This window comes from Sinohyriopsis cumingii, chromosome 8, assembly GCF_028554795.1.
Source record: "Sinohyriopsis cumingii isolate HCF-2022 chromosome 8, ASM2855479v2, whole genome shotgun sequence".
NCBI classification, from domain to species: domain Eukaryota; kingdom Metazoa; phylum Mollusca; class Bivalvia; order Unionida; family Unionidae; genus Sinohyriopsis; species Sinohyriopsis cumingii.
Genome location: NC_142968.1, coordinates 108,676,297 through 108,689,560, shown reverse-complemented (window position 1 = coordinate 108,689,560; position 13,264 = coordinate 108,676,297). Strand labels below are relative to the sequence as shown.

The following is a 13,264-nucleotide window of genomic DNA, read 5'->3' as shown; positions in this document are numbered from 1 at the left end:
TTTTGTAATTGATGTGAAGCTTTTAATTTGTGAAATTTGTGTTAATTATATATAGAACAGGTTGTGATATTGTATTAAGTATTGACAGTAAAGGTTGGGATATTGTATTACCGGCAATTATAGACAAAACAGGTTGTAATATTGTATTTATTATTGAGAGAACAGGTTGTGATATTGTATTTATTATAGACAGTTGTTGTTGTTGTTGTGGGGTTTAACGCCATTTTTCAGCACACGATAGGCTATACATGGCGGCCAGTATTAATGGTGGAGGAAGAATCCGGGAAAACCCCGGAAAGAACCACCGACCCATGAGAAGCTACTGGCAAGCTTTCTCACATACCCACATTGGCTGAATCTTAGACTCGAACCGCCGCAGACAGAGGTGAGATGGCAGTGATCGGTAACGAAGAGCGCTTTAGACCACTCGGCCACTCGGGGCCCCCTAGTATAGACAGAACAGGTTATGAGATTGTATTAATTATTGACAGTAAAGGTTGAGATATTGTATTACTGGTAATTATAGACAGAACAGGTTGTAATATTGTATTTATTATTGACCGAACAGGTTGTGATATTGTATTTAATATAGACAGAACAGGTTATGAGATTGTATTGTAGACAGTACAGGTTGTAATATTGAATTTATTATAGACAGAACAGGTTGTGATATTATATTTAATATAGACTGAACAGGTTGTGATATTGTATTTATTATAGACAGAACAGGTTGAGATTGTATCAATTATTGACAGTTAAGGTTGGGATATTGCATTAATTACCAACATTTCACAAACTGCTCTTGAACAGTTCATGAAATATTCATTAACTGAATTCATGAACAGTTTATAAAAATGGCGCTGTACTTTTGACCTCTGTGAAACGTCACACACAGTGATATCAGTTTCTAAAAATAGCCATTTGGACAAGGCGAACAGGCGTAATGGTGTTCAGTGTTTTTATCAGTGTTATGGTTCTTATGATTGTTCTTACTGAAAACCATGTACCAGGCTTTACATTTGTTAATCTGGATGTCGACGTGAATTCCAATATTTAGTTACAGTGGTGCTTAAGCCTGCAGACTGTATAAATCATATAATAAATTTTGATGAATCTTTCTAGAACAGTATAATAAACAAATTGCATTCATTTCATCACTGATAGATAAAACCTGATTATTTTGAGATGAAAATTCCAAGGGAACTGCCAGGCCCCCAATTAAATAATGATATAATGTTGATGAAGTATTCTTACATGTGATTCATGTTTTAAATAGAGAGGGGTGTATGTAGGAAAGTGACTTTATCTTATATTTTGTTTAGCACATAAAATTACACTCTGCTTAGTTGATGTGACACTATGTATGTAGAATCTAGAAATGTTGCATATATATTCCATATACTTAAAAACAATGCATCAATGTTGGTTTTTTTCTCGTTTTTTTTTTTCTCTCTCGGTATTATGCATCTCGTTTTCTTTTCTCTCGGTATTATGCATTAGTGATTTTTATCAACCTTTTCTGATTCTGATGTGTTAATCGATAGCAAAGTTAAGAAAAAAGGAGTTAAAATTTATGTGTTTATTTCAGTGTCTGTTTTACAAAGAGATTGTGATTTTGAATGACAGTTTAGAACATATAAGAATGCAATTTGTTCATTAGAGTTATGTTTTATGCATGTATTGATGGAAACAGCAATTCAAAAACTGCTGTCCCTAATGATGACAGCCACCCCTAAAATGATACACATTTTACACACAAAAACTAACTGAAAAGGATACAGAGCAGATATGAATGAATATTACTAGTTTCAACACATTCATTTGGGGGACACACACACACACACACACACACACACATTCCTTTAATGTGCACATACAAGAGTTTTACTCAACTTAGATTTTAAAACAATACAAATGGATAACAAAGAAATAAAATGTACAAAATTATTATTGTACACACTCGTATATTATAGTTGAATACATGAAAACATTACATAGTAAGGGAAGTGCAAATAAAAACAAGTTTATTTTTGCCTATATGTCATGAATTACTATGTGTTACTTAGCATCTCTTTGTGCTTTGTCCAAAAACAATATGGCGGCAGCCGAGCACAGTGATGTAATGGCCTATTTGCACAAGGTCGTTTTAAGTACAAGTGCCATGGGTCATCATCATTCATGAACAAGTGCATGAACATATTCATGAACTATGATGAAAAAAGATTCTCATGAATGATTCATGACTTCATGAACAGTTCCTATAAAAAAAAATTGATTATTTGACAGACTCACAAATACCTATAGAAATATTTCATTCTGAATCATAAAATAATATCAGATGTGGGGGTTTTAAAACAGTATAAAATGCAACATATTATCTTAAAAATGGTATTTCAGATAAATTTCTAACATGCAACAAAGGTCATGTAAACTGACAAGCGATATTCTTGTTTTTAATCTTAGCAACATTTTTTTGTATGTTCTGTAACTTTTCTTTAAAATTTTTTCAAGATATTGGGGCAACTGTGTTCAATCAACTGTTGAAGCATATTTAACTTTCATCGTCAAGGGGCTGTCTTTGGGGTTTCTCCAGACTGATCTTTTTCCCAGAGATTGACCTGTCAGATAACTCTTTTGTGAAGACATTCAGGGCCAATAATTTAATCAAATCTTGCCCATTGTCACTACTGAATGTCTCCATTTGCAACTTAAGCTGTTCCATCCGATTACTGTTTGGATCTTTAAAATTACTGCAGCAGTCACTATTTAATGTCTTCTCCATCTTAGCGTTACGATCCTCCAGTTTTCAAATTTTCTTCCTTAACCTGCAAACTTCATCCTCTAATAATTTTACTTTTCTGCTGTCTGATCTGAAAGAAAGATCAAGTTAGTTTATTACAGATAACATCTGATCAACATTGTCTTCAGCTTTTAACACATTATTATCGTACTCCACTTTGTTTACTGGAAAAATTATCCAACTCAAAATTATTTAATCCCTTACACTTAAAACAGAACTTTCTGAGCATTTATATTATGGAGAATTTTGTCACAAGTTTTTTATTAATTGAAGCTGTCTAGCCATAGGTATAGTCACAGGAGTCGGATGTTTTAATCAATAAAATATGACCAATTTTTGACAACATCGTTACACTAAATAATCTGTATGAATATTTTTAGTACAGATAGGGTTATTTCTTGCTTTTAAAATTTTTTCACCTTTTATATTGATGAATGTTAGACTTGTGGTATAGCCTCTAATGTCATTAATGCATCCACTCTGACTCTGCATATTGCGTATCACTGCTTCCGGTTTCATCACGTTATTTGCGCCATATTGTGTGCAATTTGACACATTATTTTAGTTGTTTTAATTTACCAAATTATATCAGATTATAGAAAAAGTGATGTCACGAAACAGAAAATGATACAGAGCATCTAAATTCCTCTCATAGATGCAGTGTTTTGTGTCGAGATCAAAGGGGGGGGGGATATGATAATATGTAGTGATTTTCAAAAATTCGCAGAGCAAGTTTAAATTGGGTCTGAAAAAATCATTATGATTAGTTTGGTTAAAAACCAATAAAATATCCATATAACTTCGACTGAAATAATCATGAATGACCAAAAAAGAGATACAGTAATTTTGATGATCCAGGCTTGGTATGCTTTTCCACCTAATTTTGCTCTCACCAAATCATTTTCTTCATACTTTTCATAATTGCTTCTCTGCATTTCGACTTACTTAAAAGAAATGATCTTGAAAATATTCTCATCTGTCCATTCCATGGGAGTCTACATTTTTTGCTCGAGGTTTGTAAATGTTGCAGAACTGTTTGCGTACTCTTTTGTTTGTGGGGGAAAAGGAGGCTCAGCTGCTGAAATCTTGCACATATACTAACCAATCATATCACATCTTCTTTCACAATCATCCAATCAGGATAATCGTTGTTACATATCCTGTTTTTTTTTAATGAAAAATTGGCAACTGGTGATTGTTCTAAGTTTTTATGACAGTAATGGACAAAAACATTAAAACAAAGTCATTGAAAGCTTTCTAAAGCAAATACATTTTGTTCATGCTGGCCAGAAAATATATTCCCATATTAATCCAGAACTACTCAGGTTAAGTACACAAGTATTGAATAAAAGATCTCTGTGAACATTTATACAGTATCATATAATTTTTAAAAAAAACTTATTCACCTTTATTTATATTTCACAGATTTTGTGAGAAGGTTGTACATGTATAATGAATTTTCATGAATATTTTATGAATATAAAATGATATAGAAATGTCATAAACATTTTTAAGAAATATCTTAATGGTGCATCAAAGTACTTGAATGGCGCTTGTACTTTTTACCTCTGTGAAACGTCACAAGCAGTGATATCAGTTCTAAAAACAGCCATTCAGACAAGGCGAACCGGCGTAATGGCGTTCAGTCGTCTATTCCATGTTTTTCTTCTTATCATTGTTCTTACTGAAAACCATGTACCAGGCATTAAATTTATTTATCTGAATATAGATGTGCATAAACTTATGCTCTGCTTAGTTGATGTGATATTATGCATGTAGAATCTAGAAATGTTGCATATATATATATATATATTCAATAAGTTTAAAAACAATGTATTATAAAGTGTTCTTTGGAGGGTTGGGTTTTTTGGGTTTTTTTTGTATTATTCATTAGTGATTTTATTAACCTTTTTTTTTTTATTCTGCTGTGTTAATTGGTAGCAAAGTTGAGAAAAAAAGAAGAGAAAATTTATGTTTATTTTAATGTCTGTTTTACAAACAAATCACAATTTTGAATGACAGTTTAAAATATAAAAGAATGCATTATGTTCAGTATTAGAGTTATAGTGTTGAAAAGAGCAGCACTGGTTGATTATATTTATACTAGGTGGATAATACATTTCCTTAATTAAAAGATATATACAATTACATTTTGTCTGGAAGTATAATTGTATGCATGTATTGATAGAAATAGCAATACAAAAACTGCTGTCCCTAATGACAACAGCCACCCTTATGATGATATACATTTTACACACAAAAACTAACTGAAAGGGAAACAAAATAGATATAAATGAATATTACTGGTTTCAACACTTTCATTTGGGACACACACACACACATATATATATATATATATATATATATTCCTTTAATGTGTACATACAACAGCTTTACTCCACATAGATTTGAAAACAATACAAAAGGGTGACAGAGAAATAAAATGTACAAAATTATTGCTGTACACACTAATATATTACAGTACAGTGAGGGAAGAGCAAGTAAAAACAATTTTATTTTTGCCTATATGTCGTGAATTTTGACGTGTTTCTAAGCTCTCTTGGTGCTTTGTCCGAAAACAATATGGCAACAGCCAAGCACAGTGATGTCATGGTCTGTTTTTAGCAAAAGGTTAATTTCAGTACAAGTGCCGTTGTTCGTGAACCAGGTTGATGACATTTCAGGAACTTTAAAGATATGATAATAGTTCATAAAAGTTCATCAGTGTCTTCATGGACGTAATGAATGATGCATCAAAATTCATAAAGTGTTCATGCACTTGTGGAACTTTCATGAACGTTAATGAACTGATCATGAACATTTGAAGAACAGTCATGCACATTCATAAACAGTTCATAAGTGTTCAAGAAGTCACAAATTTGTTCTTGCAAGGTATAACAGGTTGTGATATCGTATTTATAATAGACAGAACAGGTTGTGGTGTTGAATGTATTATAGACAGAAAAGGTTGTGATATTGTATTTAAAATTACAAAACAGGTTATGAAATTGTATTAATTATAGACAGTACAGATTGTACTATTGTACTTATTATAGGCAGAAAAGATTCTGTTATTTGAATTTGAAAATGTCTTGGAAACATGGTTGGATTTGTAGATTTGTTTTCAAGCCTGAGAGATAGTTAACTGGCACTAATTGCAATTTCAGGTACTCCAGGCTGATTCAGATCTACCTCTACAGGTACTCAGATACTAAATTTGGTAACCATTGATGTCCTGGTTTTGGTTTGGCATTCCAGGTCACCTATCACATGTTTTCCCTTTGGTCTCACTGGACAGTTTATCTGGTGAATTTTCATCCAACAATGACCTATTGCAGAAAAATGAGAATAATTTTACATTGAAGATACAAATAAAAACAAACTAATGATTTTTGTAGAAAGCACACATGTGAGATTTTGAATGCAGCAATCAGGTTAATTCTTGATGCAACTGGTGGTTTTTATGCTAAACTAAGACTGCCACCAACCCCTAGATTTTACATTCATTTTTGACAGGAAATAGCTATTTTGAATATTTTCCTGTGACAAGGCAGCTAAAAGAATCAGTATGTGCCTTATGCATGAATAAAGTTCACTAGTACTATAACAAATTAGCATACTTTTCATCACCCCTCAACCATCTAGATTTTTAGATATTTACCTCTGTAGCAGACACACATAAATACATAAGCCAAGTGGGCTGCTCATTTGCAGCCCAAGTTACGCATTTGATCGCCAATGCTCATCTAACTGTGACAGGCAGTCACCAACAAGTCAACCAGTTTCCAAGCCTAATTCAAACTAAATCAAAACCACATTACAGATTTAGCATATGTGTGAATTTATAAATGCTAGGCTTGTGATAATTAGGTTCATGCCTTCTACCTTAAAAATTAGGGGGTGTCAAAATACGAAACTATCCAGTGAGAACTTAGGGCAAGATATTTTCCTCCCCTAATGGCACTGAACACCTGTAGTATTTCATGTGTCATTAAAAACCAATTAAGAATCCACCAGTCCTTAATAGGGAATTTCTCCCCTGAATTTCTACCTTGCAGATTTGCCCCAAATGCTGTTTGTTCATCCTGTTTTCTGACAGACTCCTTACAAAATCAAATATGGATGCTGGGAATTATATTACTATGGTGCATGTAGAGGGAACCTAGAACAAAAGAAATTTACTTGTTATGTTACAGCCCTGTACTTTAGTATGCAGTGTCTGGAATTGGAAATGATACTGTATAGAAGCATTAGTCTGTCTAATTATCACACACTGGCTGGGTAATAAAATACTGTGAAATTAAACCCACTAAATAAGATAGAGGCACAAACCAGCCCAACCTTCCAGACTTCCCATGATCCAGGATTATGGATTAGACACAAAATTGGTCATATTCACGAATTAGTTGTATTTTAGTGAGACAAACTTTATTGCAACATTACAGTCTTGCATCACCAATCTCAGTATAGAGTCTGCAAAAGCTAATCTTCTTGGATTTTATTTTAAATTAATTGCTATTTTAAGCAGATAATTGAGACTTTGACTGCATAGGAAACAGTCCCAACCTTCTTTGAGCTGCATTGAAAATGGCTTTTTCAAGTTCTTTCTTGTGCCCACATGAAAACTAAATACATGGCAACTATTTGGATCCTGCCTGTCGGCATTTGGATGATTGGATGCATAACAAAAGTCATCTTTGTTGGCCAAGGGTTTTGTGGGACTTAACCTTCTTGATAGGAACCCTTGGCATATGCAGAACAAATTTCTGTGCTAAGCATTGTAACAAGGGAGTTGAGTCAATTGCAATGAATGAAATTGCTTGATATAGTTACTGGATACATTTATAAATTATGTCATTTCAGTAGTTAGCCATACTGTGCTATTCTAACAACCATGATGAAAACACCTGAAGCTTTTTAGATGTTTATAACAAAAGAGTTGAATGGTTAAAGTAAACTACTTCAAGTGGCTTGATGACATTGCAAAGGTATTTACATGTACTTCATTTATATCAACAGTTCACATGGTTGTGGTTAACTGCACAGAAACTTTGGCTAGTAACAAGGAATATTTGAAGTTCCATACATCATTTTCCAAGTCAAAGGCCACAGCCAAAATTTTGTACTGAAACTGTCTTGAGAATATGTTAATTCAGACTTGAATTGTTTTAATAAAAAATCTGACATTCACTACAGCAACCATCTTAAACAATTCTTTTATGGCTACTCCATTAAAGGAAAGTAATTTTGACATCAGGTTTTCACTGGAAGGCTTATTATGTCTATTTGGGCCTAAATGTAAATGGTGCCGGTCTGATATTCAATATGGCTACCACAGAGACTATGTTGAAAATATTGTTATCACGGGTCCTCCCGTATGGATTGTCATATTTACATGAGGTTTTCACTGAGTGACATCTTACAATGTCTAGTTTGTCATAAATGAAATTGTGCAGATCTGATTGTCTAACTCAGTCTTGTTATCATTATTCCTGCTTTATTTGTGTTTCCACCAGAAGACTTCCTTTGTTGCCTAGTAGGTCACAAATGATAATTGTGCTGCTTTTGTATCCATTATAACCACAAGAGTGGTCATCTTGAAAATCCTACTGCTACTCCTCCTGAATGGATGGTTATTTCAGACTGGGGTTTTGCTAAATGATTTCTTAGGATGTCTAGCTGTCCTAAATGGAAATACTGCTGCTCAGACAGCTAATATGGCTAATAGAGTGGCCATCTTAAAAATCTTGGTGTCACTACTTCTGAATGAATGGTTATATCAGAGTAGAAATTTTACAGATATAATTTTTGTAATGTCTAGTCAGTCTTAAATCAAAATAGTGCTGAACTGACTTACAGAATGATTACCACACTGACCATCTTGAAAATCTTGTTATTACTGCTTCTCCTAGATGGTTGGTCAAATCGTCCTAGATGGTTGGTCAAATCATCCTAGATGGTTGGTCAGATCGTCCTGGATGGTTGGTCAAATTGATATTGTGCTTTCACCGAAAGACTTATTTGCAATTGGACTTTGCTGGTAAGCAAGTATTTACAGTATATGATGACATAGTTACTGGTAGCCACCATCTGGCTTGTTTTAAAATTTTCTTTTATGTGTATCCCATGTACTTGGGATAATGTATTTAGGAGAAGTGTTAGACAGTCATGGGATTCATTTTTATTCTGTTTAAGCACAGACCTTTTTATAATGTGCAATGTATTTTCCTTCACAAAAACAGCATCCATACACCAGTTAGCAGTGCCAATTAACATAAAAGACATTGTGGATTATCATTATTAAATTTATGGATATGATTTAAGTTTAATGCTCTTCTTTTGCCACCCCAAGCCCCATTCAGAATACCCCCCCTGCTTCCCCCCCCCCACACAATAGCAAAGAGTGTATGGGCAGCAGGAAGAGAAAGGAGAAGGGTTGCATATTGTGAATTTTATTTTTGACAGATGGTATATTAGTGTTTTGTTCACAATACATTTTGATTCACTTGAGCTGGGTATTTTTTTTTTTAATATGCCTGGACCTAGTTGACACTAAATTTCTGTAGTAGTCATCTTGTTTGCTCAGGAATGTTATCCATTGTAGCAGGAAAATGTTGGTCAGTGGAATCTTTTGTTCAAGTTTTACTTTCATATAGCTTTTGTCTCTACCCATAACCACCAGTGCTTTCTATGATAACATGGCTCGTTCTCTCAAAATGTTCTTTAAAAACTACTGAACATTTTATTTTATGCTTAATTGTACATTTTGCAACCATTTTTCATTGCATATTGAGCCCCTTCCAGCATTAGTACAGCCTTTGAAATATTTACACTAACAGTCACCAATGACTCCACTGCAAAAATTAGATGGCAATAGGAAAATACTCTTTAAATTTTAATAACCACATAATTGTTTAAAAATTGAAATTAATTTTGAAAAAATATAACTGTTTAATTGCCTTTGCAGATATTTGGTGAGTGCTGTCACTTGCATAGCTAAATGTGACGTGAATTTTTAGAACTTTTAAAAAAAGAGAATTTTCAAACTAAATAATACTTTAGGGTGTTAACATTTGATACAAAAATGTAACATTGTTAAAAACTGACCATATTAGAAGACAGTATTGTCTTTAACAGTTTGAGTCTTGAAACTTACAGTTATTGTCTTTGTTAAAGAAATTAAAAGGACGAGACAGAGCCTTCGTTAAGAAGACGAGGCAGGGCCTTCATTAAGAAGATGAGACAGGGCCTTCATGTTGAGCTCACACTCAAAGCATTGTTGTAAAACTTGTAACCTTGATCTGAAGATCAAAGAGGAAGCAAGTTAATCACAGAATTAGGTTTTGCTTCCTAATGAGACATCCCAAATATTGAGAATCTATAAAAGAGTTAAGGAATTATAAGCAGGTGAAAAATTAAACCAAATCATAATGCAGATTTTCAATGGATATGACCACAAGGTCAAAAAGGTATGCAGGTGTGTTACTGAATGAGTTTTCTGTGCTTCAAAATGAGACAAAACAAGTATGAACAGAATTCATCAAGAGTTTCATGAAGTAGAAGCAATCCAAAGCCTTCATCAAATACAGTCACATTTCTACACTAGCAGATATTATTGTCATTGTCAACAGTTTTTGTTTAGATTACATGGTTAAAGTTTTTATGTGCTAAACCCTTCATAGATTCTCTTTATATTTACTGAAAGAAGGAAAGACATTAATTCTGATGCATGCACCTTCTTCTTTGACCTTGAGATCAAAGTCACAAACACATCAGAGTACTTTCTTGTCTATCCCTGACTGATTGTGTTCATACATGGGATGTCACCTGATTGATGACTTACAGGGAATTCATTCTGCAACACCCTTGCTCACTCCTGTGACCATTAAGTTAAGGGTCACAAGGTTTACAGCAATATTTTGAGCATATAGCCTTGAAAAAACGGTATTGGGCTTTTGTTTTTTGCTTGTAAATGGGGCAGCTACTGGTCCTTAAGGGGTAGGGGCAGTTTTTGTCATGAGTTGTACAGCAGTCAATCTATGCATAAATTATAAGTTAATTTTTAAAAATATGTGGGAAGGCCATGTTTGTCCTATAGTTGCCCTAGGTTTGGACATCCTTGCCTATGATCTATTAATGATTAAGTTCAGTTGAAATTCATAGCTCATTGTAAAAATCCTTTTGTATTTGGCTGTGACTGTTTTGTCCTGCAGATTCTAGAAAAACAAATCTATGAAATGTATGACATCTGTGTTTATCTTTCTGCTTTTAGGCATAGTGTGTCTCCAAGTTAGCAAATCATCCAGCCTTGGAGGCCAACAGATTCTGGACTGTGAACTCAACTTTCCTAATGGAATACTTGTAGCCTACATGATAACTTGGACCAAAGATGGACTCAAAAAGCCAGTTCTTTTCAATTATTATGGATATGCACCACAAATTCATGAAAATTTTGCTGGGCGTGTGCGACTTGTCAATGGAATTTCACTAGAGATTAGTCACATTAGAGAGGAGGATGAGGGTTGGTATGAATGTAAAGTTTTGTATGTGGACGGAATTGACAATAATAAGAAGAATGGAACATGGATTTATCTTAATGTAAATGGTGAGTACCCTCTATTATTGCGAAATTGTCTGTATCTGTTCAGCTGCTTAATTTTTTCATCCAGTCTTGTATACTACATGTACTTGCTTATAAGTCGAGTCAAAGTGCAAACAACAAAGATCCTGATCTGCTTTATAGTAATGCAACTGCAGATTAGGGTCCATGTTGTTTGTTCTACTGATTACTCCTATCAAATTGCACAGACTCAGATCTGCTGCTCCATTATGTAATGACAGATCTGTATCTGCAGTTTGCATTTGGACTCGTCTTATAAGTGAGTATAGACAGTAAGTTGTGCTTTAGTCATAAATTTTACAGTGAAACAGCAGTGGCATACTTGCAGAATTTATCGATTATTTTAAGTATAGTTTGAAAAATTTGATGGAAACGTGTCAAAATCCCCTTTGCTCACTAATGATAATGCTAACAAAGAATTACTATTAATTGGGGGTAATGTAAGAATTTACTTGTAAACTAACTACTCCAGCTATTTTAACAAAAGATTTCTGTCTGAAGTTGCTATTATAATTATAAAAGAAACTCAGATACTCTATACCATTACAGTGGTTTTTATTTTAATGACTGAAAAAATCTTCAGCAAAGAAAACTAGACAAAAATTATTGATTAAAATAAAATTATTGATAATTTTTATATTCTCCAGTTCATATTACCAAGCTATTTACTACATGTTCATCAAATGTGTGTGCTTATTACGTTGCAGATTCATTGCAGATTTCAAAATCTGTTGAAAATGATCATATTTGAGTATTTGTTATTATTTTATCTGTTAAATTCATTTTTAAATAAACATGAAAACTCTCATGAGCAGGGATTTTCTCTCATGATTAATTGGTTCATTTTTCTTTAGTCTTGCCTGTAAAGTTTATTAAAGCATGGGTTAAATTTGTCTGAAGGCATTATTTTTTGTTGATGGCATAGGTGACCTTCTTAATGTGAAGTGTTTGCATTTTAGCTCAGTTTCTTAGATACTCTTGTATCGTCATGAATCTTGATGAGTCTATTCATCATAGAGGGGAGTTCTCAATTTGCTCATTATCACTTACAAAAAGGTCACAATTACCAATTTTTCACACTAAAGAAATTGTATCTAATTTTTGTATGTGCCGGTAACTTAGTTTCTCTGCCATTATTGCAGATGTAATGCATTGACCTTGTATAATTCTCAGCACAGGTTTTAAAATAAAGGTCACTGTAACCTACATTTTGCAACATTTGAGGATTTTGTTATGGTGGGACAGGCAAGACATATCATTATGTAGAATTCTTTGTTCATACTTATTCAAATCTTCTCAAGTTTCATTGGCATAAACATGCAATCAGGACATTTCAGGCTTCCAGAAAATCCCTGGTCATGTGATATAATTTTTGTTATTGCAATGATAATGTTCATTACTACTTAAGGTAATTTTAAATTGTCTGGCTGGACATGCGGCTGAGCAACAAGTTCTAGTTATCTGTGATAACAATGTCAGTACCCTATTATAGATAAACATGATCTATGCCAAAAGCTTACACATCATATTTATGGGTCAATGCCATGTTAAAATGATTGCCTGCAGATGAGGGAAAATTTTGAACCCAGCTCTGCACAGAATGGAATGAATACTTTCAGTTTCCAGTGTTATCAGGAGAGCATATGTATGTATGTATGTATTATATGAAAAATGTGTACTATATCAAAGATACAGCATACATACTATACAGCAAAGATACAGCATAAATTCATACAGCAAAGATACAGCATACATATTATACAACAAAGATACAGCATACATATACAGCAAAGATATAGCATATGTACTATACAGCAAAGATACAGCCTACATACTTTATCAAA

The 13,264-nt window shown here is 33.4% G+C and overlaps 1 protein-coding gene across 1 annotated transcript in view; it reads left to right on the top strand.

Moving 5' to 3' along the window:
- The window catches only part of LOC149794352 (protein turtle homolog A-like), a 271,353-nt gene extending 259,182 nt beyond the window's left edge, over positions 1 to 12,171 (top strand). The window contains exons 3-4 of the mRNA XM_089969104.1: positions 11,073 to 11,405; positions 12,068 to 12,171. Of these exons, the coding sequence (XP_089825230.1) occupies positions 11,073 to 11,405; positions 12,068 to 12,171 (437 nt within the window). The remainder of the gene's footprint in view (positions 1 to 11,072; positions 11,406 to 12,067) is intronic.
- Positions 12,172 to 13,264: the final 1,093 nt, after the last annotated feature.